This window comes from Orcinus orca, chromosome 4 (assembly GCF_937001465.1).
Source record: "Orcinus orca chromosome 4, mOrcOrc1.1, whole genome shotgun sequence".
Classification (NCBI taxonomy): domain Eukaryota; kingdom Metazoa; phylum Chordata; class Mammalia; order Artiodactyla; family Delphinidae; genus Orcinus; species Orcinus orca.
Window position 1 is genome coordinate 128,892,067 of NC_064562.1, and position 18,937 is coordinate 128,911,003.

An 18,937-nucleotide genomic window follows, 5' to 3' on the forward strand; every position below is an offset into this window, starting at 1 on the left:
CCACCCAGGGAGGGATAAATTAGGAGACTGGGATTGACATATGCAGACTGCTATATATAAAATAGATAATAAGAACCTACTGTTTAGCACAGGGAACTCTACTCAATACTCTGTAAATGACTTATATGGGAAAAGAATCTAAAAAAGAGGGATATATGTATATGTATAACTAATTCACTTTGCTGTACACCTGAAACTAACACAACATTGTAAATCAACTATACTCCAATAAAAATTAATTAAAAAAAAACAAAAGGTTGAGAGTTACAAAAAAAAAAAGCATCCCACCCAAGAGCCTTCTAATGATATGGTATGAACCTTTCATTTTATTCTCTCAGTTATTATAAAAATTTAGATGGTAAGTATCTCTTAGAAATATGGAACTATAGGACACGCTTGTCTCCTCCGCTGCCACCTGCTGCGGCCAGCGTCCACGCTGCACACAGCACGGCTGGCAAAGCCCACAGGCTAAGTGCTGAGGAGAAGTACCAGCTGCTGTCAGACCTGCGGGCCATGGGGTGGAACGAGCCGGAAGGCCAGGATGTCACCTTCCAGCAGTTCCATTTCAAAGACTTCCGTAGGGCTATTGGCTTCGTGATGAGAGTGGCCCTGCAGGCTGAGAAACTGGACCACCATCCTGAATGGTTTAACGTTTACGACAAGGCCCACATCACCCTGAGCACTCATGCGTGTGCGGGCCTTTCAGAACTGGACATAAATCTGGCCAGCTTCATCGAGCAGGTAGCAGTGTCCGTGACATAGACCCTGCCCTTCCTCTCTGAGTTCTTCAGGGGAAAGGGGGGACTGAACTGGGGATCCAGAGAGGGAACTGGGGAGCCCCGAAATGTTGCTGCAGTCAAAACTGACAAGTCGATCCTGTTGCCTCCGTTTAAAGGCAAGTCTCTGCCATCGAAAAAGGCCAGCATCACCGCCAACACCAGAACTTAGACCACTTTTCCCCACACCACTCTCTTCCTCCTTGGGGCTCTTTTACGTGTACACTGATTTGAATCAGTTCTTCTCTTGCTTTACAACTTTCCAGCGACAGCAACGATTTCTTTCCAGGCGGTGTCTTGCTCCCTTCCTGATTCATTTCCCAAGAAGCTGTGATGGAAAAGTGTGTCTAAGATAAAGTCTGATCTTAGAAGCCAGAACCTTAAAGTCATCCTCATCCTATGTGACAGACATGCATGTGCTATTATGCCTCCAATAAAAACACTGTTTCACTTGGAAAAAAAGAAATATGGAAGTATAAAGTTCAAAATTTCCACTCCTTTATTCTGCTCCCACATCTGCCTGTGCCTCAGTTCTCTCCATCTCCAGGAGATGATCAATAAAAGATGATCAATAAAATAGATGATCAATGAAAGCCCCCCAAGAATTGATACTGTCTTACAAAGTCCCACAAATATCTTCTAGCTAGTGCTGTTATAAGATAAACTTCAGATTCTGTGGTTTTGCACATTTCTCTTCTTAATGCACAACCTGTCTTCTGCTCCTATTCTTGCAAACAGTTCTTAGAAAGCAGTGAGTAGAAAGCTCTCACTGGTGTTAACAAGTGAGAAATGACAACTTTCTAGTGTTATCTCTCCTAGTAGATACCATGTTAGCCTAAAGTAATTCATGATGATCTCAACATGATGGTGGGCAGAGGAAATGACCAGTATGGATGCTGGCAGCTTCTCAGGACCATATCAGTGATTATATGCAGGCGCTACTTATTCTATCAATGATGTCTCTAAGCAAATTATCTCTGAAGATAAAACACGTTCCTTGTTTAGGTCAGTTCTGCCTGAGATGATATTTTGCACAAGCTTTACAAAGGACCCTGTTAAGACAAGCTAGTTTTACCTGCAATAGCTTTTCACTCTAACTAACTTTTATGGGTGACATTGGGAACATATACTATGTGTTGATAAACGCAACGAATCACTTTTTATCATTTTAAAATCACTTCCACTTTTACAAAAGCTCCTATAAAGCCATAGTACCTGGAATTTTATTTCTCTTTCACCTAGAACATCTTTCTAACAGTTAAAAAGTTACCTGGAAGGGGCAAAAAAAAGAAATGGAATGAGAAATATCACTCTTCTGTTCTTCAGAAAGAAGAATAATAAGCATTTCTAGAGTGCCTGTCACTCTCCAGGAAGTATGTTTGGCACTAGAGATATATATGCATTTCAATCAGATTTTCCTTGTTGTCAAGTATTTTATAATTTTTAAGAGAAACTTAGAAAAATATAAAAGGATACAATCATATGTTAAAAGTACATGTAATTAAAAAAAACACATATAATCATGTAAGAATGCAAGTGTGCTCAAGATACTATGAGTTCAAATGAGGGACATTTAATTCAGACTGTAGATACCTGAAAAGTTTTTCAGAGCAGGTGACTTTCACTGAGCATATGTGTGTGTGTGTGTGTGTGTGTGTGTGTGTGTGTGTGTGTGTGTGTAAAATTACCTAGATACAAAAAGTGGGATCTCATTCCAGGAAAACAAAACATAAGCATTGTCCATGAGAAAATAATTAGGCCCAATGGTTCCAGTATCCCATTAGTTGCTCTAACATGGGTTGGAAGATAAAGATAGCAGAACGGAGACCAAAGACTCCTTAGGTGTCCATGAAGCCATGGGTTGACCATAAAACAGTGTAAGATGAATGAGTAGTGTCAGGAACCCTTCTTACTGTCATTGCTGCTCACTGATCCCACTTCTGCCTGTGCCTCACTTCTCTCCATCTCCAGGAGACTGACAGTCTCCACTACTCTATGCAAATGCCATCCCTGCTAAAATGTCCCCATTTAGCACCATCAGTGACATTTTGGAATTATCTCAAGCTATGAAAAGAACCAGAATCAACTTACTCCCCCCAATTATTATCATGTCGCTTCCATTCTCTGCTATGTACATTCTTTATAAATACAACGTTCTTTCCTGTCGTGTTGGAAACGTGAGCCCACTGTGACTAAGGTCATATTTAATACAGACCCAACATTTTGTTGGCACTCCCTAAATGTTAAATAGCAATGAGAGGAGATGAAGTAGTACAAGAACAAGAAAGTGATTAAAATAGATCCCAATCGATTCCAGCCGCATTAGAAACATAAGGGGAAAAAGTGAACACTTATTATCAAACTATAAAACCGAAAATATGTCTAGGAAAGTGTGGGCTATTTAAAATCATTAGATAGTTTTGAACTGAAATCCCTTAAAACTATACAACAAAAAAGTATTTTCCAGATGTCCCTTATACCGATATGGAGAACGTAAAATATACTTCCCTTACAATTTGGATTTTTAAACATTTATTTATAATCATATTAAAATGTGAAGTTTTACTCATTGTTTTAGATATTTAGTCAGGTGAATATCTGACTAATGAATAACACATGGTACAGGAAAAATATATATACATTTTAATTTTAGGTCTTCTGAAGCCCATTGTTCATTTCAGGCTGCCTTACTGAGAGTCCTTGCACCAAACGCCTCTGGTTGCATTCCATTCAAGACAAAGGCATATTTTAGGGATGTACCTCTCACAAAGAGGTATTGATGGACCAGGAATCAGAGTTTGGACAAATGAACATTTCATTATAACACAGCCTAATTGTTAAAGCTCTTCTTATTGAAAAGAATAAAAATTTCATTAGTCATCACAGTAGCTCAGCATGAACTCCTCCTCTTTTTCCCCACAATGCACAGTAAGAATGGCAGTTTTAAGCTTATCATTGAACATTTTGGAAATGTTGATTCTTCCTTCCTTTTGCTCTAAATACGCTAAGAAGTATTTTAGTAACAATTATGAAAAAAATTGGTAATAATTTTAAGCTAAACTTTATACGTGGAATTGTGAAAAAAAATATCAGCGATCACAAGAAAATGCAATTTAAGAGCTGCCTGGAAGGCCTGCTTTTTTCATTTTAGGGCCCTGGCATCGTTTTATGGGATAATAAGGATTCCTAGGACCACCCTAAAACTCAAATAAGATGAAGACATAAGTACTTTAGAAACTATAAAGGTTTTATAGAGCTAAGGGAATAAAATTTGCATTGGTAATTCTTATCTCTATACAGCTTTTAAGTTTAGTATCTTTTCAGCTTCTCCAGGAAAGATATCTATTGATCACTGCCCTAAGTGTAAAAACTGCAACAGGGAAGGACCAAGATACAGTGAAGATCACTAATCTGGCACTCAGAATTCCTGTTATTAATTAGATGATAACGTTGAGTATGTCATGTAAACAGCTGACAGCTTAGTGTGTCCCAGTGGTGAAAATGCGGTGGGTAGACTAGATGAAGAACACAAATGCATGGCAACCAATAGCCCTCACACCCGAGTGTGCATTGCTAATTGATCATAGAAGTGGTCTGGCTAAGACAGTGTGGTCTCAGAATCTTTGTTGACAGTACGCCAATCAAAGCTGGCTCTCCAGGAGCTAGACAGTCTCTAAGAGTTTCCTTTTCCAGGTCTAAGAACCTATCGTTGTCACCTGTGAATGTAGATCAATCACATTATCCATTCTCACCTTTATTGCTGCTCCACCCTCATCTCCTACCTCTCTCTCTCACTCTGCCTGTGCCAGCCACACTGGAGGTGTGTCTTTGTCTCACAAACTTTGCAATGACTATACCCTCTGCCTAGAATACTCTACTCCCACGTGTCCACGTGCTCACTCTGTTATCTTCCCCAAGTCTTCACTAATCTCAGCCTTTCAATGGTGTTCACAGGAGTTGGTAAACTATAAGCCATGGGCTGAATCTGGCCCCCCGTCTGTGTTTGTATGGCCCACAAAGTAAGAATGGCATTTACATTTTCAGTTGAGAAATACATAAGTCAGAAGAATTATATTCTGTGGCACATGGAAATTACATGAAATTCAAATTTCAGTGTTCATAAATAAAGTTTTATTGAGACACAGGCTGCGTTTGTGCTAAAATGGTCGAGTTGAATGGTTATGGCAGAGACCACATGGTCCACAAAGTGTAAAGTATTTACTATCTGGTCATTTACAGAATAAGTTTGCCTACCCCTAGGATACACTTAACATTTTGTTAATTACTGGAAGTACTCACCGGCAATCCTGATGCCCTCTCTTTCCCTCTCAATTTTTAAAAATAACATTTATCACATTGTACCATACACTGTCCTTGTATATTATGTATACTGTCTCTCCATAAGAGCACAAATTCCATGAAGTCAGAGGATTTTGTCCACTTTATTATCTGATATATTCCCAGTGCCCTGAACAGTATCTGGTACATAGTAAATATTCAATAAATATAATTCTGGAACGAATGAATTATATGGAAGATACCTGCATTACGTAGAAATATATTAGATGGAGTAGTCACAGGAGACTTCAGGAGAAGATGATATTTTAGTGTTAAAGGGTACAAAAGACTTAGGGAACATTTTTCCTAGAAAGGGGTACTGGATGAAAGAACATGTGTGTAGGGTAGCCTAGATGTAATGCAGAGCCCGGGAGGTAGAGAGGAGGTGGAAAGTAGGCTGAGCCCAGGTTATGCAAGACTTGGAATGTCTGATTAAGATGCTTGGGTATAATCTTATAAAAAATAGATATTTCAGGAAGATCTGTCTGATAATGATATGATATATACAGTATGAGTTGGAGCGGGTAAATTCATGTGAGAATTGTATTAGCCTGGGTTCAGGCTTCTAAGATTGGACGGTGGCAGATGAAGTGAAAGAGAAAGGACACAGGGAGAAAGGAAGGAGTAACCAATGGTACTTCATTATTGTGACCTTTGGTGAAAAAACGTTTTTGTCAAAAGTTGAAAGGCAGCAGAAAAGAGAAAGCATTAAAAAATAAAAACCAGTCTGCTTCAGTTCTTTGTAGTTTGTCGAATAAATATGCATACAGTTCCCAGTTTAAGACTTCTGTAGATTTTTTGCCTCAGAGAAGGCATATATGATGATAAACCTGACAATATAAACTAAACCAATTAGATTTTAGTAGAGTTAGATTAGTTGAACTACTTCAGAATGAAGTCAGAATGGGTTTCACTCAGGTAGCTTAGTGAAAAGCATCAGGGCACACCAAAGCACATAGTTTTAGATGCTGAACTTTCACTGGGGAGGTGGCCTGATTTACCTTTAGTTGTGCCATTTGTGTTAAACAGATAAAAATCCAAATATACATGATAGTGCCTAGATTTTTTTTGTAAAAGTAATAGCATGACATAATTCTAAGTGAAAGACAAGAAAATATCACATACAATTTGATTCAGTTTATGTAAAATTTTATATATACTTTAGATGGAATTTTAGGCTGTATTCTCTTCTCCATATTTTCTGTATTATTTGAGCTTTTTTATCTGCAATGACTATATTATTTTTTTTTACAATCACAAAAGAGCTATTTTTATATTAAACTATTAAAAATGACAGGTTGGATGTATAGCAAAAACCTCCATAGATTTGTTTAGATATTAAGAACAGATTCATGCTACAAACTATTTATTTGCTATGAAGAGAATTAGGAAATATTTAGCAAAGTTTGAGATAATAATGTTCAAATAAGCTGACTGTCAAGTACATTTGAAATGTTTTTAGTCTAGTAAGAACAGGCAATTGACTGATTAAACTAAGATTATGAATTTTGGAAACTAGACCTCGGTCCAACGGCAAAAAATCACTTGTTGCTTGAGTCATCTTTAAAATGGATTATGGTAATCTTTCCTTAAAGGGTTATTTAAAAGAATTAATATAAAGGATATAAAACACCTGTCTAGTGAGTAGCTGTTCCAAAAATGATAGCTATTATTATTAAGAATTGGATAAGTAATAAATAAAATAAATCAGAGTTTGAGAGTCAAGCTACATTTACTTAATCCTTTACTTAATTTGTTCCACTTAATGCCATGAAGTACTGTGCTAAGTGCAGGTGAATACATGTATTATCAAGGGCCTGCCCTGTCTTTAAGATATAAACAATACGTTTAATAAGGTGTTACAGATGCTATGACTCAAGTTCCTATACGACAGAGAATTTAAATCAGGCCACCTCCCCAGTGAAAGTTCAGCATCTAAAACTATGTACTTTGGTGTGCCCAGATGCTTTTCACTAAAAATATATGTAAAAGCACTTCTATTTGGAAGCTGTTCTTTTATTCATCCATTCATTGAACAGTTATATATTGACCATCTTCCATTTTCAAACATTCTTCTTGTAGCTGGCCCTATACCAACAAAGACAAACAAGATTTCTTCTCCCACAGAAGTTTCAATGTAATGACGGCAGAAAAATAAACTAGGAAAAAAACAGAGAAGATAAATTCAGTCAATACTATAAAGAAAATCAAACACGGTGGTATGATGGACTAGGCTAATTTAGCTTAGTTAAGTAAGGCTTTTCTGAGCAAGGAGTATCTGACCTGAAACCTGAATGATGAAGCTCCTGTCATGTAGAGAGAGAAAATTTGACAGGAGGGAATTCCAGACTCAGGAAATAGCTAGTACAAATCACCTAAGGCGGGACCAAACTTAACCAGTTCAATAAACAGAACTGGTTAAAACTATGGTTGAAGAAACAGGGGAAAGAGAAGGAAGCTGTGAGGTCAGAGAAGTGTTCTCAACTATAAACTTGAAATATGAACTCCCCTATGTAGCAGAAAGTTACAAAGAATCCTGACATTTCAAAATCAAGGATTTAATTCAATATTCTAGAACACTTGAGGTCATCTACTCTACCTAAGCGTGTAATTCATTTATTTATTCGATCAACAAGTATTTGGGGACTTCCCTGGTGGTGCAGTGGTTAAGAATCCGCCTGCCCAAAGGGAATGCTTCTGTCTCCAGTCTCCTGATGGCTTTTGGAAGAGGCCATATGCTGACCCTCCCAAGTTTCACAAGAAATGCAACACGTTAGTGTCCAGCTGATGCGTTTTGTTTATAACTTGTCAGATACAGGGATTTTCTCCAATTCGAGCTCCAGGGCAATCAAGACTGTGGAATCCGTAACCGACACCAAGGCAGACATAAATAAAAGGTACAGGTGTGTGAGCAGCAACCAGATCCGCATGCGCAACGTGACCATCGGGCTCCGTGACGCCACCCTCCAGGCCTACCTCTCCAACAACAGCTTCTGCAGGAAGGAGACGCGCTGTAAGACTGGCCCTCCCCGCCCACCCCGGCGGCGCCGCCGCCCCAGTCCTCGCCCAAGAGACCCTCGGGGTCCAAGTACAACGTGAGCGTCACCAGCGGGACCTGCCTGCTGGCCAGCATGGGGCTGCAGCTGAACGTCACCTGCAGGACGAGGGACAACACAACGGTGACCAGAGAGTTCAGCATCAACCCCAACAAGACCACCTTTGGGGGGAGCTGCACAGCTCAGCTGGTGACCCTGGAGCTCCGCAGCAGGAACCAGCTCCTGGCGCTCCAGTTTCCGATTAACGCAAGTTGCAGCCGGGTTTTCCTGCACGGAGTTCAGCAGACGCTGACTCCGCCCGATGCCGGAGACCCCGCCTTCAAGGCCGCCCACCGCCCGCTGAGCGCGCTGCAGGCAGCCGCCGGGAACTCCTACGAGGGCAACGCTGAGGAGCGCGTGCAGGTCACCTAGACCTATTCAGGGTGTGGGTCGGCGTTCCGCGTGGACGGGGACAAGTTTGGGCCTGTGGAGGAGTGTCAGCTGCGTGAGAACAGCATGCTGATCCCCATCGCCGTGGGCGGCGCCCTGGCAGGGCTGGTCCTCAGCGTCCTCATCGCCTACCTTATTGGCCGGAAAAGGAGCCACGCGGGCTGCCAGACCGTCTAGCCGGCCGCCCCCACCCGCCTCGGATCAGCAGCAGCTGCAGGGCCTCGGGCCGGTTCCCTGGGCTTAGATTGTTGTTGAGGGAGGCACCCTTTCTTGCAAACTGGTTTTCACATCTGCTTTATCCAATGTGAAGTTCATCCGGCCACAGTTACTATTCACAAAAGAGCAACTATGGAAATGTCGGTGTTAATTTTGCTAACTGGGTTAAATATTTTGCTAACTGGTTAAACGTTAATATTTACCAAAGTAGAACTGGAAGGGGGTGGAGGGTAAGAGAGCTTTTCTAAATGGGCACTGGCTCCACTGTCATTTGGCTTTTTAAGATTCTGGTGTTTGATCGCTTCACTCTTTACTCAGGTGTAAGCCTTGCAAAGGGAGAATCTCTGGTCTTAATGCTTTGATGGAGGCTGGTAGCTGTGAGCCTGACGCGCTGAAGAAATCAGTAGGAACGAGAATCGTAGAGCAAGCAGTAGTACGAAGAAGCAGATCTGAGAGGCTGGCCCCTCGAGCATCGGTACTCCAGGACGCCGGGTCCTCAGGCTTTCCACTCTCTGCCACTCGAGAGCTTGCACCTTTTAAAATAGAAAAATGGGCGTTGTTTTTATTTACTTTTTTGTAAAGTAGTTTTCCTTCTGTTGGAGGTTTGGGGTGATCCTTTGTCTGCACTGTGTACAATAATCGTTTCTCTCTGATTCATCACTTGCAGCTGGGTGGCCTGTGTGCCGAGGAGCATCCCCTCCTGCGACGCGTTGCCCTAAGGATGCTGATAAAAAAGTCTTTTTGTTAAAAAAAAAAGAAAGAAAGAAATCCGCTTGCCAATGCAGGTGACACGGGTTCGAGCCCTGGTCGGGGAAGAAGTTGCCGCGGAGCAACTAAGCCCGTGTGCCACAACTACTGAGCCTGTGTTATAGAGCCCGCGAGCCACAACTACTGAAGCCCTTGTGCCTAGAACCCATGCTCTGCAACAAGAGAAGCCACCGCAATCAGAAGCCTGCGCACCGCGAGGAAGAGTAGCCCCCACTTGCGGCAACAGAGAAAGCCCGCAGGCAGCAACGAAGACCCAATGCAGCCATAAATAAATAAATTTATTTATTTATATTTTTGCGGTACACGGGCCTCTCACTGTTGTGGCCTCTCCCGTTGCGGAGCACAGGCTCCAGGCGCGCAGGCTCAGCGGCCATGGCTCACGGGCCCAGCCGCTCCGTGGCATGTGGGATCTTCCCGGACCGGGGCACGAACCCGCGTCCCCTGCATCGGCAGGCAGACTCTCAACCACTGTGCCACCAGGGAAGCCCATAAATTTATTTTTTTTTAAAAAGAAATATTTGTAAACACCTACCAAATACAAAACCTTCGAGAAATTTAACCCATAGGAAAGCTCAGGTGTATACACTTTGTGTCAGAAGTTAAGGTCTCATACAGACAGGGAGAGATCACTTCTTGCTGGGCAAATCTGAGATTTTGTGGTTGAGTTGGCATTTGAGCTAGGGTAGGTGGGTAGGATTTAAACATAAAATACAATGATGCTGAGGGACACAAGAAGGCATTCTAGGAAACAACATGAGTAAAAGCATAGAGATAAGTTGTTTAGGTAATAATAGCATGCTGTTTGAAATTCCTCTTATAAAACATCTTTGAATTTTAAAATTCAACAGATCATTGTGAAACCTAAACTTGACCTTTTCACATTTCTGTCTCCCACTTTCCTTTGCAAGAAATTATGTGTGTGTGTCAATCAGAATTCTGTGAGCTACATCACAGGTGTTCTACATGCATTGAGCAGTAGAATGAGATGAGATGGATAGGCCTTTCCTCCTAACTTTAAAATATAGTCATGCTGGGTCTTCTGCTAAACAGTGAAGTGCAGGAGGAAAGGCCCAAAGTGTGAGGGTCATCAACTACAGAATTCCACAAGGTCTGGCGATCACCAAGGCTATGAGTCACTGGCTAGCCCAGTGCCCACCAGGCCTGGTAAACCAAGAAGTGATGTTAAAGAAGTGGAAGCTGGCTGATTTGTATGAATTTGTTTAATCTGTTCTCAACCAATAACATGATTTACATCAGGTGATATGTTTATGACACCTGGATTCAGAAAGGCAGTCATTTGGTTATGAACTCATTGTTTCCTTTTCAGAAAAATTGACCTCACCCATTAGCCCTTTTATGTAGTCTTCCTAAAGCTTACCACTATCTCCATAATGCCTCCTCAACTGTTCACAAATGTTATTTCACAAGTACCGATGCTTCTCAGATGTCAGGTTTGCAGGGGTTTTATTGCCACATTTCAGGTTGATTAATGTAAGAACAAATAAATAAGGGCTTAAACTGTTGATGCCTCATGGACAGGTAGGGCTGAAGATGGCTGCCAGTAGATAAAATAGTTGGCAATAGAACAAGATTATATTTATAATAAAGACACAGGTCTTAGGTCCTAAGTAGTAACTCCTTTACACCTATCCATTTATACAACTTGCAATCTTCTCCCCTCTTGCAGTTGTCAGGCACCTGACATATATCAAACAATTAATACAAATAGGGTTGATGTTTGGGCAAATTGGACAAGAGAAAGATTTTAAGATTTAATTCTAGGGGTCAGTGGTAAAAGGCAGAGTTTTCATGAACATGAATTCCCTAGAATTTCTTCAGCTCTGTCAGTGTCAGCAGTACTTCCATGTATTGATTCAGGGAATGTTTATTGAGGGCTTACTCTGTAACAGTCACTGTGCTAGAAGGTAAAGATCCAATGTGACAAAAGAGAGAGTCCCTGCATCGCAGAATTACAGAAAAGGAAACTAAAAGGACAATACAACTGATGAGGAAACTTCAGAGGACAGAGAAGTAGCAAACCTAGGCTTTGAGTCTCAGGGCTGTCTCCTTGGAAGAAGTACCATATAGGCTGAGACATAGATGAGCAGGTGTTAGTGGGTTGATGGACAAGAGGGTCGCAGAGGTGTGAAGACATAGCTCTTTCAGGAAAGCTACGGCTGGAATGTCAGGATTGGGGTCCCTGCGTAACATCACGTAATATAAATTACGTTACTCTCTAATACTCTCTCAATGTGCCCTCTACTTTTCCTACATAATACTTAACATGACGTGCAATTCTATATTTATATAATTTAAAAAAATGTCTATCATTCCTCTGCTTGTTTTGTTACCCCACTTTTGGGCACATAGTAAGGCACTCATTTGTTGAATCAACAAGTAGCTGAGAGGTGAGGGAGGGAATAGCAGAAAAGATGCTCGAGAGACAACCAGGAGACAAATTAAGCAGGGCTTTCTTGACCGTATTAAGGAGTCCTGAACCTTCATTCTAAGAGAAGTAAGAGATAAAGAGCTTTGAGCTACTCTTTGCATTTCAGAAAGATCACTTTGACTGCAATGTAAAAAAACAGATTGGAAAAGAGCCAGGACTCAGTCTGTCAGTTACCTGAGCCAGCTGAAATTATATCACTGGGAGTGGACTTAAAAGAGAGTTAGGATGAGAAATTGAAGAGGTTTGGTGATTGGTTAGATAAGGGAGGGGAGAACAATGGAGTTCTCCAAAATGACTCATAGATTTCTGCATGGGGCAGCTAAGTGAATCATGAAGTAAAGCAGTGTTTTGTTTTTGTTTTCGGTGATGGAGAAATGAGATTCAGTTGTGAGCATATTAAGTTTAAAATGCCTGTAACGTCATCTAAGAGATGTTCAGGAGGGAGTTGGATGGATATCGGTCTCTGAAGCTCATGAGAGAAATTTTGGCTGGGGTTAGAGATTTGTGAGCCATCAGAAGATAAAAACATGAAAGTTGTCCTTTGCTGATGCAGCTGAAAGGATTCTTGCAAGTCCTGCTTCCATAGGCACCCTCTTAAGGGTCCTCTTCTAGGCTGACTCCAGCCAGTCCACGCACAGAGAAATAAATCACAGAAGAAGATTTATAACTTTGGGAAAAATCACATGGTCTTTCTCAGACACTGTAGAGGCCATTATGATGGCAGAGCCAACAAAGTGACAGCTGGACTCTATAGGTCTCTACATCGCAGTTCAAAGTCCATCCTTTCATCTCCTTGCTAAGTAGTGATCCTGTGTCGCTAGTTTTATTTGAGCCTCTTTGAGTAAGAGACACATACATCAGGAAATCTGTCGGGGCATTGTTATCCTACAATGCCACGCTGAATTAATCATGTCATTCTATTTGCACATGTAATTCCCTTTGACCAGAAATTGAAATTGCTTTTCTTATTTGCTACTTCTCAACGTGGACCTCTCATTTCATAACTGCTGTGACCTGTGTAGTGAAAGACTCTATGTGCCTTGGATGTGTTTTGTTTGGTTTGTACACCAACAATGTTTAAAAGAGCAGTTTAACTTGTAGGTGTTATACTTAGGTACAATACAAGTACCATGAAGTAGCATGAAGTTCTTTCATCCTACCTATCTCTGGCATTTATTTTAAATGCACACCTTCTGCAGATATTTGGTTTGTGACCCTTACCCTAAAGTGTTAAGATCAACAACAAAAGCACATACGTAATACAAAAGTAGGCTAACAAAGGAAAAGATGAGCTAACGTGTGGTGGGCATGGGAAGGAGGAATAGTTTATCAAAACCTCCCTACATTTTACAGAACAAAAATGAATTTGCCATTTTTCCAGGTAGACCTGACAGAGGAAAGTACACCATAAAAGGCATAACATGAACGAATGAAGCATTTTCAAGGATGTATAGGTAGTAAGGTGTTAATGGTATAAAATGTTTGCAGGCAGTAAAGAAGCATCCTGAATGCCATGGTAAGGGTTTTGGGATTTCCTTAGACAGAAGGGAGTGAGGAAAGTATTTGATGCCACAAAAGAAAATGATCATTCCTTTTAAAAAGAGCTCCTTGGCAGCATTATAGATCATGGATTTGAAGGAAGTAAAGCCAGAAGAACTATTAGGTCATTTTCCATGGCATTCATGTCGACACAAATTCGAAATCTACGCTACTAGTGAAACCTTGATCTCTGAAATCATTTACTATAACTGCCTGCTCTTTAAGTCTCCCAGTAAACACACCCTCATTATTTTTTAGGACTAATAGCCCCTTAATCTTTCTTCCTTGTCCAAGCCTATTCTCCCTTCTTGGCTTCACTCCTATCCCTATTCAGCCTGCAATGTAGGGATCAACGTTTTTGTCTGCACTCTCACCAACACTTCTGATTCCTTTCGCCCCTCGACCTGAGCCCAACCTTTATCTTCCAATCCTCTTACTCACTCTTAGTTAACTTCCTCTCTCTGTTGTTTCTAGTTTCCCACAGCTGGAAGCTAGAAAAATCTCTCTAGAGACCTGTTAAAAATTTTAGAACCTCAACCCAGGCCCAGAGAAACAATCTCCAATGAAAACTGGCTTTTAAAATAATATTCTAGTTGATTCTTTTAATCTGGTAAGTTTAGAAAACAATGCATAGATAAGTCCATAATTCCCCAATAGCAACTCCTCTGAATTTATTCCAGAGCCTTAAAGCTGCAGCTCAGCTCTCCTCCCTAATTTGCCTAAATTTAATGCCGAAAGAATGAAACGACTTAATTATTCTTTATTCTCTTGCAAGGATTCTTTACCCTTCCTGTCCCTCTTATTTCACAGCCTAACCCATCTGTTATAAACTGAACGTTTGTGTTCCTCCCCCCACGTCCCATCCCCCAATCCATATGTTGAAGCCCTAGCTACCAATATGACTGTATTTGGAGACACGACGTTTATAAATGTAATTAAGGTTAAATGAGGTCATAAGGCTGAGGCCCTGATCTGTTAAAATTAATGTTTTCCTAAGAAGAGACATCAGAGAGGGATCTCTGAATCTCTGAGAGACTCCCCTCACCCCGACCCTGGCTTCTGTCTCTTTCCAAAGAAAGGCCAAGTGAGCACACAGCAAGATGGCAACTGCCTACAAGCCTGAAAAAGAGCTCTTACCAGAACCTGACCATACTGGCGCCCTGAGCTCAGACTTCCAGCCTCCAGAACTGTGAGAAAGTAAATTTCTGCTGTCTAAGGCCTCCAGTCTTTGCTACTCTGTTATGGCAACCTGAGCAGTCTCGTAGACCATCCTTTCCTTATTTATGACCCAGGCCCCTCTTATCTCCTCTGAGACAAGCATCTATTTAATTCCTACTAAGTGCACAGCAAGAGAAATTTGGTTCTTGTCCTCATGAAGCTGAGCCTGGGTGGAGAGGATAAGATATTACAAGGTTAACTCTTCCTTTTAGTACTTCTCTTTCTCTCTCTCTTTTTCCTATATTTAATCTCCTTCCCTCCATCTGTCTTCCTTCTCCTCTCTCTCTCTCTCTCTCACTCCTCCATGCACAACTCCCTCTTTTTTGGTAGTACTCCCTTCTCCTTGATCCCTGGGCCCTCTCTCTCTCTCCCTTTGAACTCATTCTCAAAAAAAAAAAAAAAGAATAAAAAAAGAGAAAAGAAAAAGAATCTCTCCCTCTTTTTAACCTCTCAAGTTACTTGTCGATTCCCTTCTTTCTATAATATTCAGGATACTAAAAGAATTAGTGATCCTATCTTAATATAATCATGTATTTATATTGTAATTTTGCAAATATTTTCAGTAAAATAAACATTTATCTGAGCTGCACACACACACAGAAAGAATAGTCTTCAAAATACATTCACCTTCCTCACTGGCTCTGTCATAAAGAAAGATCTTCTACTCTTATTGTTTTTGTCTTGTTTTATAACCTATTGAAATGTTGACCTCTCCCCACTTGGGTTCATTTCCCTCAGTTCTGATCACTACTCTCCACTCCCTACCAGATAAAGTCTCAAGTCGGACTCCAATTGGCACCTTCCACCATTTCTATCTCAAACCAAGGAATTCACTGTCATCTTTCATACTGTCTGCTTTCCTTTGACCTGACATGCTTTTCCCACCTCTGTTTCCACATGAAAAAGAAACTCTTGCTAACCTATAAGACCAAGCTGACAAACCCTTTTGGAGAAGCCTTACTTGGCCCTTCCATGGCTTATCTCCTCTTGGGTTCCCAAAACACTGGAAATAATTGTAATGACATGTTTATAGGTTTAGTAGACAGGCAGTCCCCTGGTTTTTATATTCCTAGTTCCAGGTACTTATTTAATATTTAGTAAACATCTAATGAATGAATAAATTAAAACAAGCTACCTTTTCAGTTCTATCTTGTACCATATAATCCTGTGTTCCATTCAGATCAAACTAGCATTAACATTTGTTTCTTAATACTTTCCCAAATTCATCCCAGAACATACTGACCCCCTCCCCCACCCTGAGACTTGCTTGCCTAACTCCAAAGGCAGCACCTTCTTTACCCATTAAATGAAATTTAAAATGAATATTTTTGCTGTGACAGATAATGTTGTTTTACTGAACCTAAATCACCAGTGCTGGATTTAAAGGTAGAAATGGTAGAAAGATGTAAAGTCAGAATTAAACTGTTTCTACATTTCAACTTCAACACTACTGTTGAACAACAAAAATTTTTTTGAACAATTAGTATAACACCAAACACTATTATAACTGTTTTTCATGTGTCACTAATTTCATCTTCAAAAAAACTCTATGAAGTAGAAATTATTATCATTTTACAGATCAGGAAATTAAGAGACAGATGCTCAATAACTTGTGTAGTAAAATGATCTAGGCTCTTGAAAACTAAGATTTGGATCCAGACATCCTAATTCTAGAGCCTGAGTTTTTGACCAGGAAGATTTATTCCATCACCATTTGCTCAGTCTGTATAATCAAATTTCATACATAATCAAACTGCCCTCAAGCAATATAAAATGTTAATTTAATGAGATGTCATCTGATAACTGTAAGACAGGACTGTCTTATTCACTTAAAGATCAGTATTATGGCGAATATTAAATGCATTGAAATATAGTATCTTATCTGATGATTGCTGGGATAGAGAACATAAAAATTATTTTTTGCCACATTACTTATAGGTGAAGTAATTCTGCAAGATGTTTACAGAGCATGATGGAGGAAAAATATAGATGGTTTCCTGAAATGAGTTGTTTTGCACAAAGAAGTGGCTACAAACCAACAAATTACCAATTACAATAAAAATAGAGTCTGATTGCCATGGAGTCTGTCCTACCATGTGTTCTGTAATGACTCAATTATCCTCCCACTTTTCTTTACTTGAACTACAGTAAGTCCCCTACATACGGACCTTCAAGGTGCAAACTTTCAAAGATGCGATCGTGAGTTCACATGTCCAATCACGTAAGTTAGTTCACGTGTCTGGCATACATTGTCACGTTCGTGCATCCTCTACAAGTGGTTGTACTTTACTGTGCAGTACTGCATAGAGTACAATATCTTTATTTCGAGCCCAGGATGTCCAGAAGCAAGCATAAAAGCAGCGGTGATGTATTTGGTACTGCTAAGGAGTGCCAAGCAACAACAACGGAAACAAAAGCGAAGATAATTGAGAGGGTAGAACGAGGTGAAAAAGAGGTAGATGTCACTCGTTCATATAACATGAATCATTCAACCATCGGCATAGTTCTAAAGAACAAGGACAAGATCATGGAACATGTGAAGTCTGCTGTGCCAATGATGTCGACAATAAAACTGAAGAAGCATGGAAAAGTGATGAAGGAGATGGAGAAACTTCTCAGTGTGTGGATGCAAGATCAGCATCAGCGTCAGGTTCCGCTCAACTTAATGCTGATTCAAGAGAAAGGTAAAAGCCTTTATGAAGACCTGAAGTAGAAACACGGCGAAGAATCAGAGGGCGCATCTTTTAATGCCAGCCATGGCTGGTTTCATCAGATCAAGGCTAGAGCCAACCTTCACAATGTAAAAGTAAGTGGTGAGGCAGTGAGTACAAATAAGGTAGCTGCCTGGGAATTTCCTGAAATGCATTGAGAAATTATTGATGCAGGTGCCTATTTACCCTAGCAGGGTTTTAATGTGGATGAGACAGGATTGTACTGGAAGAGGATGCCAGACTGAAGTTATATCAGTAAAGAGGAAAAGTTGATGCCAGGCTATAAAGCAACAAATGATAGGCTAACTCTGTTGTTTTGTGGCAATGCTTCCAGCAATATGGAGCTGAAGCCTCTCTTAGTTTATCATCCAGAGAACCCAAGAGCCCTTATAAATGTAACCAAGGGCTCTTCCTGTTGTGTGGAAGAGTAACCCCAAAGCCTGGGTTACACAGGCCATTTTCCAGGACTGGTTTTTCCACCACTTTATCCCTGAGGTAGAGAAATACTACTTAGAGAAGGATGTCCCATTCAACATTCTTTTGCTCCTCGACAGTGCTCCGGGCCACCCTCCATTCATGGACAACTTTCATCCCAACGTCAAAGTACTGCATCTACCACCGAATACTAATGTCGCTCATCCAACCTATGGACCAGGGAGTTATAGTGATTTTCAAGAAATATTATTTATGTCACACTTTTCATCAGGCAGTAAAGGTGAGTGACGAATCTGGAACAACCTTGTGACAATTTTGGAAGGACTATAACATCTACAAGGCCATAAAAAACATTAACTTTGCTTGGCGTGAAGTTACGGCCATCGTCATGAATAGGGTTTGGAAGAACTTTTGCCTGCAGTTTGTTCACGATTTTCATGGATTTGAGAAGGTGGATGAGGAGTCCAAAGAGGTCTTCAGCAACTTAGTGACCCTCAGCGAGAAGCTGAAGCTAGACCTGCAAGAAGACGACTTCATTGAACTTCTTGCTGTGCAACACGAGGAGCTGACTAATGAAGACCTGATAGAATTGGAGGCCCAGAGACAGGATGAAGAGAGACAAGAGGAAGAAGAAGTAACTGAAGAAGTGAAGAGATTCATGACGCAGGAAATGACAAGGGGATTTTCTTTATTTGAGGAGACACTGTTAGTTTTTGAGGCACAGGACCTGAAGGTAGAACCGTACACGAGGGTTGCAGCAGCCGTTCAGAACGCAATCCAGTGCTACCATGTCATCTATGATGAGAAAAAAGAGCTACTACCCAGACATCACTGGATCGCTTTTTTAAGAGGGTAGACAGAATTGAATCAAGGGACCAGAACCTGTGCCATCGACGTCAGGTGTGAGTGAGATTGCAGCTTGCCCTCCATCTCCTACTGCTGACGATCCCTCAGCTCTACCATCTCCCACCCCCTCTCCCCGCTCCAGTCAGTAACTCTTCT

General features: G+C 40.8%; 1 protein-coding gene and 1 pseudogene across 1 annotated transcript; both read left to right on the forward strand.

The window, feature by feature from the left end:
• The first annotated feature begins 203 nt into the window (after window positions 1-203).
• Window positions 204-1,289, forward strand: LOC101271970 (pterin-4-alpha-carbinolamine dehydratase-like). The gene has a single exon (XM_033437471.2). The coding sequence runs from the start codon at window positions 313-315 to the stop codon at window positions 760-762; it is 450 nt and encodes a 149-aa protein (XP_033293362.2). The 5' UTR covers window positions 204-312; the 3' UTR covers window positions 763-1,289.
• Window positions 1,290-3,260: 1,971 nt separating this feature from the next.
• Window positions 3,261-9,874, forward strand: LOC101271720 (lysosome-associated membrane glycoprotein 1-like; annotated as a pseudogene).
• The last annotated feature ends 9,063 nt before the right edge of the window (window positions 9,875-18,937 follow it).

What these genes read in the sequence shown, in the direction of transcription:
- LOC101271970 (XM_033437471.2), top strand. Translation starts at nt 313, where the DNA reads ATGAACCTTTCATTTTATTCTCTCAGTTATTATAAAAATTTAGATGGT.